The following is an 11816-nucleotide window of genomic DNA, read 5'->3' as shown; positions in this document are numbered from 1 at the left end:
GGGGCACGATTGTAGTGAATGGTAGTAATGATCTAAAACCAGCAGTCCACCTCTCTAACCTCTGGGCTACCTACCTCGGTGGACCACAGGGCACAGTTGAGGTGCACCCACACGTCCAGGTCCAGGCTGAGGAGGCGGGCAGGGCCGTCGGTGACCCCGTCCCCCAGCTGGTGACAGAAGCAGCAGCGGCGCTGGTCCCTGAGGCTGGCCCCGGGGCGGAGAGACGCTCCCAGCTTCCTCAGCAGCTCGTCTATCTGGTCCTCGTCAGGGAGCTGGGAGCTTCCTCTAGGCACCACCACCTGCACCGTCCACTTCCTCCAGCGGAGACCCTTGTGTCTCTTCCCCTGGTGCCAGCCCTCCTGGTGAGCCCTGGGGCCCCGCGCCTTCAGCTTTACCGTCACTTTGATGGTGTCTGACTTGGCCTCTGTCTTAGGGGTCTTAGGGGTGTCACTGGCTGGGGGGAAGGGGATGGGTGGGGTGGAGGGAGGGGACTGCTTGAGCTGGAGCTGGGCCAGACAGTGGACATCCAGAGAGGATATGTTGTTGCTGTACTGGTGTTGTGTTTTAGACAGGCTCTCTTTCTGGTCCGAGTCTGGAGACAGGAGGGCCACCGTGTCCTGCAGAAGACAATAATGTAATGATGACCTGCACATTTCAATTAATTAATTAATTCATTCATTCATTCTAGGTACAGCTTTGAAGAGGCAAGAAGAGGATTCAACACAGCTTTGACTTGACATATTATGCACTCTTCAACACCTTTAGGTGCCTTTGATTCTTGTGCACACCAAAGTGCCTCATGTATTTGAATTGGTAGGTATTGATAGGACATTATTAGTAGGACAAACCTTAGAGTCTGTAGTGGTTCTGGCCTGCGAGGAGGAGGAAGAGGAGGAGGAGGAAGCAGAGTAGAGGAGGAAGCAGCTGTGGCTGCAGAAGACCAAGTTCCTCTCGGAACGCAACGATCCTTCTTGTTCCTGAAGAAGAGGAGGGAAGCCAGGCATGTCAGGAGATGTAGCGAGGGAGATGGAGAGAAGCACTTCTCCTTAAGCTCAATGAGCTATCAAAGGCCAAAATTGATGCTCATACAGAAACCTTTATCAATGCTAAAAGGGGTTATTCAATAATCAAACAGCTCCAATATTCAGATGAATCAGGGTCCTTTGTAGCTCAATTGGTAGAGCATGGCGCTTGTAACGCCAGGGTAGTGGGTTCGATCCCCGGGACCACCCATACGTAAAAATGTATGCACGCATGACTGTAAGTCGCTTTGGATAAAAGCGTCTGCTAAATGGCATATTATATTTAACCATTTGTGAACTCCCCAGACTAGTCTGAGGGCATGCTACCGCTTAACCAACTAATTGCACCGATATGGATTTCACTCCAATGGGGGGATTAGCATAACTAGAGGCTCTACAATACATGTGTGTACGGACATGCACGGATATGTCTGTGTCTGTGTGCATGCACTTTTGTGTGTGTAGCATGTGTGTGTGTCTGTGCGCGCGCACACCCCCAATCCTGTGAGGTCTGAGCGACTGATGGAGAGAAGGGCTTTTACTGGGTTGGTTGGTTGGCCAAGCAGATAGTCAATCAATCCATATAGATCATGGCTTGGTTGGGCAAGATCACAACAAGGTAATTGATCAATCTGTGTTGACAGAACATGTGGACCATTAGATAGATATAGACACGACTATCTAACGTGGACCGCAAGATCGAAATATCAATGTATCGCTCAGTGTTGACCAATAGATAACAGTCTTTGTAATGTATGAGGTCAGCCTGATGAACACGTAGTAATTGACTACATGAAAGCTCTGGCGGTACGTTACCTGTTTGTGTACTGGAAGGTCTTTGATGGACTTGCGGACTCCATTTCCCAGCACCACCACCTTACAGTGGCAGCACCACTGGGGCTTGGCGCCTGGGCTGCCGGCGGTCTTCTGATGGGTGCCTCTGACTGCAGCTGAACCTGAAACACATAGACCGCTCTCTGTGACACAGCTCCTCCAACTATGTTAGATGCATAACAGGCCAGTGCAGTACTGCTGCTAGGTTTATTACTTCAAATAAATGAGTGGCGCTCTGCTGCTGTCTTGTTTTGGACCAAATAACCATTTAAAATGGCTGATTTTTAGGCAGCAGAGCGCCACTCATTTATTTGAAGTAATAAACCTAGCAGCTCTTGTCCCACTCTGGAACTTCAATATGTCCGTAGAGTTTATTATGTTGAACAATATATTGACAAATTAGCCAAATCAAAAATGGTATATTTTCAATATTAATGTTTATATTTTTTAATATTCATAAATGTATGTAAGAAATGTGTTACTGAAATCAAAATACTACTCATATCACAGAGGAAGCGGTAAAGCTTTATATGACACCAACTTTTGTTTTGTAGCACGTACATATTAAACATTGTCACAATTATTCTAACTTCAATTAATAATTTATGCTTTAAGATTATGCTTTAAAATCCAAATGTCAAATATATGTCAACAATCCTTCCTCCTAAGGACCCTTCTATGGATTAGATTGAGTGAAGATCCCCCAAAATCAGGGTCTTTTTTTTGTTCTAGTTTCGTGAGGTATCACTCATACTTTATGACCTTAGATGGCCATGATGCAATTGTCTTAGATCAACCGCACAATTGGTTTGAAGATAAACACCTCCTTGTTATAAGACAATAGATAATTGAGAGGAATATCCTATACCTTTACCCCACTGATGAGGTGTCCACTTGATCATTTATCTGGCTGTTTTTGATCTACGGGTCCAGGCTAACTGACCACATTCATTAGGCCTGTGGTCTGACACTGACAGCAGCGCTAAGCAGGTGTGTGTGTGTGGGGGTGTGTGTACCAGTGCGATCGTGCCCAGGAAGGATGATTACTCAGTTTCATTAGTTGTGTGTATCGTTGTGTGAGATCAATACGTATGCCCATCATTACCTGGTGGGCCAGACACACATAGCCTTTAGACCCCTTACAGAAGGATAATGATTCACTGGGCGAAGAAACTGCCCATTTGTAAACATCGTTAAAAGGGGCTAATTATTTAAATGGCCAACGAGGGGGGAAAGAATGACGAGGAGGATTGTAAATGTTTCTTGTCGGCCGGATCATATTGTTGTGCATGTTTTAAATCGTATGTTGTATTGATTGCTGCTGCCTTCTTGGCTAGGTCTCCCTTGCAAAAGAGACTGTCTCAATGAGCTTTTCCTGGTTAAATAAAGGTATAATATAACTAACAAAACAAACTGGTCTGGATGGACATGAATTTCAGCAGTGTTTCAGTTCAAGATGAGCACACAAGAGCAGCAACATCTCCCCTGTTATGTCTGTATTTGGACATAAGGGGGCGATAAGGTGCAGGGATGTAGCCCAGTCTCTCACCTGGTCCGTCAGGATGGAAGCGGATGTGCTGCTGTGGATGTCCCAGCTGCTGTTGCATCATCATCCTCTGTTGTGGTCCTCCTCCCCCGGGCCTGATGAGCTGGCCTGGGTCTCCATGAGGGTGAGGGCCCCCGATGTCCACAGCACCACCACGGCCCGGGTACATCATGGGGGCCCCAGGCCGGTGCTCCAGGCCTCCCTGGGGACCCACCCTCAGGCCGCTGAGCATGGCCAGGGGCCCCCTGTCTGGGCCCGGGGTGCTGCTGACCTCATAGCTGCTGGGGATCTTCACACACAGAAGTTCTGAGATGGCTGCTACCACACCTGTGATGTTCTGAGAACAAAAACACAACATGAAAATTAATGTTGCGGCTATTGCCAATCAAGCCACCGGCACATGTACAGTAGACAGAGAGCAAAGAATTGGCTTCAGCTCCTACAATTATGCCTGGTGATGTTTTAATCCTCACATATTTGACCAGTAGTGAAATGACTGAGGTGCATTTTTGATGAGAAAAAGGGGAATGAACTACCAACAATAACCAACAAACATGAAAAAAAAGGATCTAGACCATTTCCTCCATGCTGATTTTCTATGAAAGCTGGAGGAAGTGAAGCCAACAGAACAGAAATACTCACCTCAGCAGCCGCTGGTCTCAGGGTGATGGCTACAGACAGCAGGCCTGGCTTAGTGTCGTTAGACAGCGGGCCAAAATGGGAGCCGAAGAACATCCCAGAGGGCTCCGTCTTGAGCTCAGTCTTCAGCCTAACCTCTGATCCTACAGGAAGACCAATAGAGGCATTCGGAATAATGTTTTAAAGGATGTTTCATTAATACTTACTGCTTTCATTGATACTGTAAAGCAGTTTGTGACAGCTGTTGATGTAAAAGGGCTTTATAAATATCATTTGATTGATGATGGAGTGCTGATAATAGTGAGAAAGGCACATCTCTTTTTACAGTTGATCATTTATTACCAGTTTAAACAAATTACCAAGGCCATATTCATTTATGGTAACACATTATTTTAACGGTCCGTAGGAAACCATTTATTAATCATTACCCCCACATTTATAAACCATTTACATATCATAAAGTATTTTCACAGTCCCTAATCTAAAGTGAGCAGTATTGAACCCTAATCCTTACCTAATCCTAAATGGTGTGCAATCTTTTTGTAAATGCCTTATAAATGGTTTATTATGAACTGTTAAAATAAAGTATAACTTTAATTATTTACCTTTCCCCCAGGGTGTGGGGAGCATGGGGAGGATGGGGGAGAGGGGCTCCTCCTTCACCAATGACAGGTCTGGGTAGCGGCTGATCTCCATGCCAACCACACTTTCTGGGGACGAGGAGGGGACAAAACTATCTGGTGTGTCCCGGTCCTTACAATGCTCCTGTCCCAGCCTGTTACTGTGACAGAGAGGGAGGGGGTTGAGAGAAACATTAGTTAACATCAGCATGTATCAAAACAATATTGTTGGTCAACCTATTTTTCAAAAAATATACACTGCTCAAAAAAATAAAGGGAACACTTAAACAACACAATGTAACTCCAAGTCAATCACACTTCTGTGAAATCAAACTGTCCACTTAGGAAGCAACACTGATTGACAATACATTTCACATGCTGTTGTGCAAATGGAATAGACAACAGGTGGAAATTATAGGCAATTAGCAAGACACCCCCAATAAAGGACTGGTTTTGCAGGTGGTGACCACAGACCACTTCTCAGTTCCTATGCTTCCTGGCTGATGTTTTGGTCACTTTTGAATGCTGGCGGTGCTTTCACTCTAGTGGTAGCATGAGACGGAGTCTACAACCCACACAAGTCGCTCAGGTAGTGCAGCTCATCCAGGATGGCACATTAATGCGAGCTGTGGCAAGAAGGTTTGCTGTGTCTGTCAGCGTAGTGTCCAGAGCATGGAGGCGCTACCAGGAGACAGGCCAGTACATCAGGAGACGTGGAGGAGGCCGTAGGAGGGCAACAACCCAACAGCAGGACTGCTACCTCTGCCTTTGTGCAAGGAGGAGCACTGCCAGAGCCCTGCAAAATGACCTCCAGCAGGCCACAAATGTGCATGTGTCTGCTCAAACGGTCAGAAACAGACTCCATGAGGGTGGTATGAGGGCCCGACGTCCACAGGTGGGGGTTGTGCTTACAGCCCAACACCGTGCAGGACGTTTGGCATTTGCCAGAGAACACCAAGATTGGCAAATTCGCCACTGGCGCCCTGTGCTCTTCACAGATGAAAGCAGGTTCACACTGAGCACATGTGACAGACGTGACAGAGTCTGGAGACGCCGTGGAAAACGTTCTGCTGCCTGCAACATCCTCCAGCATGACCGGTTTGTCGGTGGGTCAGTCATGGTGTGGGGTGGCATTTCTTTGGGGGGCCTGTGCTCGCCAGAGGTAGCCTGACTGCCATTAGGTACCGAGATGAGATCCTCAGACCCCTTGTGAGACCATATGCTGGTGCGGTTGGCCCTGGGTTCCTCCTAATGCAAGACAATGCTAGACCTCATGTGGCTGGAGTGTGTCAGCAGTTCCTGCAAGAGGAAGGCATTGATGCTATGGACTGGCCCGCCCGTTCCCCAGACCTGAATCCAATAGAGCACATCTGGGACATCATGTCTCGCTCCATCCACCAACGCCACGCTGCACCAGACTGTCCAGGAGTTGGCGGATGCTTTAGTCCAGGTCTGGGAGGAGATCCCTCAGGAGACCATCCGGCACCTCATCAGGAGCATGCCTAGACGTTGTAGGGAGGTCATACAGGCACGTGGAGGCCACACACACTACTGAGCCTAATTTTGACTTGTTTTAAGGACATTACATCAAAGTTGGATCAGCCTGTAGTGTGGTTTTCCACTTTAATTTTGAGGGTGACTCCAAATCCAGACCTCCATGGGTTGATACATTTGATTTCCATTGATCATTTTTGTGCGATTTTGTTGTCAGCACATGGAGAAAAGAAAGAAAGAAAAAAGTATTTAATAAGATTATTTCATTCATTCAGATCTAGGATGTGTTATTTTAGTGTTCCCTTTATTTTTTTGAGCAGTGTATAATTGCATATCACAGGCTTCCCTAAACTGAGAACATTGTGTAGAGATTGTTTTGGAGTCTGTGAAAGATTGTATGGTATATCTACAGCCTAGTCTGAGTACACAGACAGAGGAACATGCCTGTTTTTAGACAAATAGCCTATTTCCACACAAATATAATTGCATTCAAAACTGTAAATTGTCTAGATCAGGCTTCCCAAAGCTAAGAACATTGTGTAGAAATTGTTGTGGAGTCTGAAAGCTTGTATCATATAATGTGAGTCCCAAAAGTATTGGGACAGTGGATGCTACCATGATTACGGATAATCCTGAATGAATCGTGAATAATGAGTGATAAAATTTGAGGTTAGCATGTCTTGGGGGTATGATATTTGTGAGGCTAACTTTCTCACTCATCATTATTCACGATTCATTCAGGACTATTCGTAATCATGGTAGTATCCACAACATTAATGTAGAAGTGTTTAGAAACATATTCTCTCCTTATTTACAATAAAAGTGACTCCAAAATGTCACAATACATTATTTACCGTTCATTTCTATTAGCCACAAAATAATCTGAAACACAACCAAAACAAACAGAAAATGCATCCAACAAATTTTGGAGAGTCACAAGCTTGATGTAATAATTGCGTGCTAGAAATATGGGACTGCTAGGAATATACACTTTAACCTCATAGCCATTGTATCATTTCAAATACAAAGTGCTGGAGTAGAGCCAAAACAACAACAAAAATGTCACTGTCCCAATACTTTTGGAGCTCACTGTACATGTATCTACAGCCTAGTCTGAGTACCCAGATCAAGAAGAATGCATGTTTTTAGACAAATATTAGTATTCAAAGTATCCACTGCAGTGTCTATAAAGTGCAATTCAAATTCATCTTAATTGTCCCAGTAGGGAAAATCATTGTGCGGCCAAGTATTTACAGAATACACCGTAATCACAATGACAGGTTTAGAAGGTAATATGGCATCTTTAAGATGTAAAGAGTAAGCAAAGACATCAATTCTAATTTGGATAGAAAAATTCTGGTAACTTGGTAGGAGGATTCCGGATTTTCTGCTAATTCCCTCTTGATTCCGGGAATCTTGTAGCCGGGATTTCAGGAAAACCTGGGAATTTTGGGGAAATTACTGGAATTTGCAACCATACTCCTAATTGCCCTGTTATGGGAGCAGAGGCCTTACTTACCTGAGTTCCTCCTGGTTGTTGTGAGGGGGCGTGGGGAGGGAGGCTGGCACGTCCACAGTTTTAGGTCCCTGAGCGATGGCTCGGGCCAGCAGGTCCTCCTCGGTCCTGAATGGGACATGGAGCGGCTTGGGGACCAGACCTTTGGATACTACATAGAAGAGGAACATTAAGATTGGTCCTAACAGAATGACACTACAATTGGAAATTGTTGCAAAAACTTTCAAGTCCATTTTCTCAATAGGGGTTTCGCAAGGTTATGAACTTTCAAAATAGCGTAACCTTCTCAACACATTTCAGAATGCTGTGTATGATACATTATTTTGAAGTTAAAAAAACTACTTCAGAGATTCAGCAAGCTGGAACCTAATCTACCAATAACCCCTGGTCACCCGTGACCTCTGAACCCTCCCCAGTGCTCACCCATGGCAGCATCTTTGCTGGCCAGCTCCTCTGTCGTGGCAAAGCCGTTGATCATCTTCTGACGGTTTACAGGTGGAGGAGTCGGAGGGAGTGAAGCCGGCGGGGTGGGAGGGTTGCTCAGATTGTTCTGCTTTGAAGAAACAAGCCAAGGAATACATGTCACCATACTACAACAGGGGATATAATTTATAATATTATATCATAGCAGTCTCTTGCTACCACAAGTCACTGCTTCAAAGGCATCATTCAACTTCATCTTAATTAAAGTGTCTTGTGCCTGGGGCTGGTCTAGTGGGTAGTGCCAGCACCTTCTGCGCATACAGTATGCAGTACATGTTTGCGTGGGATCCCTCCATCTCTCCCTAGCTCATTCAAAGTCTGTCTCTTAAAAAAAAAAGAAAACGAGATGAGCAGGATTTTAAAATAAAATAAACTCTGGTTGGAGGTGAGTCCTTACCTTGTAGGCGAGCTGGGAGTAGTAGTCGGAGACACCTTCCAGAGAGGCGCTGCCGAATGTCCCAGACAGGAGGTTCTCACCGTTGAGCTGGCCGCTGCCGTAGGGGGCAAAGTGGGCAAAGTTCACCCCTATCAGGGGCTCCATGAGGGGCAGAAGGGACAGCTGCTGTAGGACGAGAGAGAGGAAGGGAGATGGAGAGAAACAGAGGAGGTTACGCATATTTATTTATTTATTTAATATTTTAACAGAGAATGTGACAACATTCTTATTTACAGTAATGACCTAGGGAAGCGTTCCAGCCAGGGGAGAGGAAAGGAGAGGGGTTGAATGCACTAATGAAGAAGTTTACTCGCAGGAGATATGGGGTGAGGTTGTGTACCTCTAAGCGGGGATGTAAGCTTGGCTTCTTCTTTATATGTGTCGAGTAAAGCTTAAACCATGCATTTAGATTGTAGGTAGTTTATCCAGGTAGTTATTGTAGGTACGTTTTGTAGTGTATGCGACTGAGCCCGGTGAAGCACGAGGCTAGCTAGCTACCCCACTACCTGGACCATTAAAGCTAGCTAGCTAGCGGGTAGCAACACCGCAGCCACTGCTAGCTGGCCAACTATATCAGCTAGCAGTACTGTAGCAACTAAATACATTTCAACGGAACGATTTGATTAGTGTAAAGTTAGCTAGCTACATAGTTGTCTTGGTATCAAAGACAAAGGTGTAGTATAGAGAAACTATCGAGGTTAGCTAGCCAGCTACATTATCAAACAGTCAACACCGCAGCCACTGCTAGCTAGCCAACATTACCAGCTAGCAGTACTGTATCATTTTAGTCAATGAGAATTTTGCAACGTAAGCTTCACTTTCTGATAATTCGAGATGTGTAGTCCACTTGTGTAGCTAGCATGACTGACTTTGTGCTAGCTAGCCAACGTTTAATCTTCTGCATTATGAAAGGAACTAGACACGGACATGAATGATCCATTGGTAGTTTGTTGTAACCAAGTATTGGTGCTAAACGGTGTGTTATTGGATGCTAGCATGCTAGTTAGCTATGGCGTCATAGGATACAGTACGGTGCCCTGGGCGGTTTTCACAGAAGAATACTGTACCAAGTTAGCTAGCTGAATAAACTAAGTTAGTCTATTCCTGGAAACATTGAACTACTGTAGATTACAGCAATTATAATTTCTAAAGTGGAAGTTGGAAGAGTTGTATTTGAGTGTTTCAGTGAAAGGTTAGTGAGGGAGTCCTCGTTTCCCCAGATGTTTAGTTAATTTAATTCTGATCTCCTTTGCATTAGTGTAGCCTTTTCTGTAGCCTGTCAACTATGTGTCTGTTTCTCCCCTGACCCATCTGTCTATCTCCTCATTTGAATTCCATGCTGTACAATCACTAGCCCATTCAAGCTTAACATCCTTATCATTTATCGCCCTCCAGGTTCCCTTGGAGAGTTCATCAATGAGCTTGACGCCTTGATAAGTTCCTTTCCTGAGGATGGCTCACCCCTCACAGTTCTGGGTGACTTTAACCTCCCTACGTGTACCTTTGACTCATTTCTCTCTGCCTCCTTCTTTCCACTCCTCTCCTCTTTTCTTTTGACCTCACCCTCTCACTGTCTCCCCCTACTCACAAGGCAGGCAATACGCTTGACCTCATCTTTACTAGATGCTGTTCTTCTACTAATCTCACTGCAACTCCCCTCCAAGTCTCCGACCACTACTTTGTATCCTTTTATCTCACGCTCTCCTCCAACACTACTCACTCTGCCCCTACTCAGATGGTAATGCGCCGTCGCGACCTTCGCTCTCTCTCTCCCGCTACTCTCTCCTCTTCCATCCTATCATCTCTTCCCTCTGCTCAATCCTTCTCCCTCCAATCTCCTGATTCTGCCGCCTCAACCCTCCTCTCCTCCCTTTCTGCATCTTTTGACTCTCTATGTCCCCTATCCTCCCGGCCGGCTCGGTCCTCCACTCCTGCTCCGTGGCTTGACAACTCATTGCGAGCTCACAAGAACAGGGCTCCGGGCAGCCGAGCGGAAATGGAGGAAAACTAGACTCCCTGCCGACCTGTCATCTTTTCACTCCCTCCTCTATACATTTTCTTCCTCTGTTTCTGCTGCTAAAGCCACTTTCTACCACTCTAAATTTCAAGCCTCTGCCTCTAACCCTAGGAAGCTCTTTGCCACCTTCTCCTCCCTGCTGAATCCTCCTCCTCCTCCCCCTCCCTCCTCCCTCTCTGTGGAGGACTTCGTCAACCATTTTGAAAAGAAGGTTGACGACATCCGATCCTCATTTATTAAGTCAAATGACACCGCTGGTCCTGCTCACACTGCCCTACCCTATGCTTTGACTTCTTTCTCCCCTCTCTCTCCAGATGAAATCTTGCGACTTGTGACGGCCGGCCGCCCAACAACCTGCCCGCTTGACCCTTTCCCCTCACCTCACCTCGCTCATCAACTCATCCTTGACCACTGGCTATGTCCCTTCCGTCTTCAAGAGAGCGAGAGTTGCACCCCTTCTCAAAAAACCTACACTCGATCCCTCCGATGTCAACAACTACAGACCAGTATCCCTTCTTTCTTTTCTCTCCAAAACTCTTGAGCGTGCCGTCTTTAGCCAACTCTTGCTATCTCTCTCAGAATGACCTTCTTGATCCAAACCAGTCAGGTTTCAAGACTGGTCATTAAACTGAGACTGCTCTTCTCTGTGTCACGGAGGCTCTCCGCACTGCTAAAGCTAACTCTCTCTCCTCTGCTCTCATCCTTCTAGACCTATCTGCTGCCTTTGATACTGTGAACCATCAGATCCTCCTCTCCACCCTCTCCGAGTTGGGCATCTCCGGCGCGGCTCACTCTTGGATTGTGTCCTACCTGACAGGTCGCTCCTACCAGGTGGCGTGGCGAGAATCTGTCTCCGCACCACGTGCTCTCACCACTGGTGTCCCCCAGGGCTCAGTTCTAGGCCCTCTCCTATTCTCTCTATACACCAAGTCACTTGGCTCTGTCATATCCTCACATGGTCTCTCCTATCATTGCTATGCAGACGACACACAATTAATCTTCTCCTTTCCCCCTTCTGATAACCAGGTGGCGAATCACATCTCTGCATGTCTGGCAGACATATCAGTGTGGATGTCGGATCACCACCTCAAGCTGAACCTCGGCAAGACGGAGCTGCTCTTCCTCCCGGGGAAGGACTGCCCGCTCCATGATCTCGCCATCATGGTTGACAACTCCGTTGTGTCCTCCTCCCAGAGTGCAAAGAACCTT

At 46.3% G+C, this 11816-nt stretch overlaps 1 protein-coding gene across 5 annotated transcripts in view; it reads right to left on the bottom strand.

Annotated features, from left to right (window-relative positions):
• The window catches only part of LOC121535290 (histone-lysine N-methyltransferase 2C), a 128871-nt gene that overhangs the window by 4595 nt on the left and 112460 nt on the right, over nt 1–11816 (bottom strand). For 4 of the 5 annotated variants that reach the window (XM_041842193.2, XM_041842197.2, XM_041842195.2 and 1 more), the window contains 9 exons: nt 8552–8716; nt 8095–8224; nt 7675–7822; nt 4647–4822; nt 4045–4184; nt 3406–3739; nt 1839–1978; nt 849–977; nt 75–617 (listed from right to left, as the gene is read on the bottom strand). In XM_041842193.2, coding sequence (XP_041698127.1) covers nt 75–617; nt 849–977; nt 1839–1978; nt 3406–3739; nt 4045–4184; nt 4647–4822; nt 7675–7822; nt 8095–8224; nt 8552–8716 — 1905 coding nt within the window. The remainder of the gene's footprint in view (nt 1–74; nt 618–848; nt 978–1838; nt 1979–3405; nt 3740–4044; nt 4185–4646; nt 4823–7674; nt 7823–8094; nt 8225–8551; nt 8717–11816) is intronic. The other variant, XM_041842194.2, reaches the window with a different exon arrangement.

Source organism: Coregonus clupeaformis, chromosome 21, assembly GCF_020615455.1.
Source record: "Coregonus clupeaformis isolate EN_2021a chromosome 21, ASM2061545v1, whole genome shotgun sequence".
Classification (NCBI taxonomy): Eukaryota; Metazoa; Chordata; class Actinopteri; order Salmoniformes; family Salmonidae; genus Coregonus; species Coregonus clupeaformis.
This window is presented reverse-complemented; position numbering and strand designations above follow the sequence as displayed.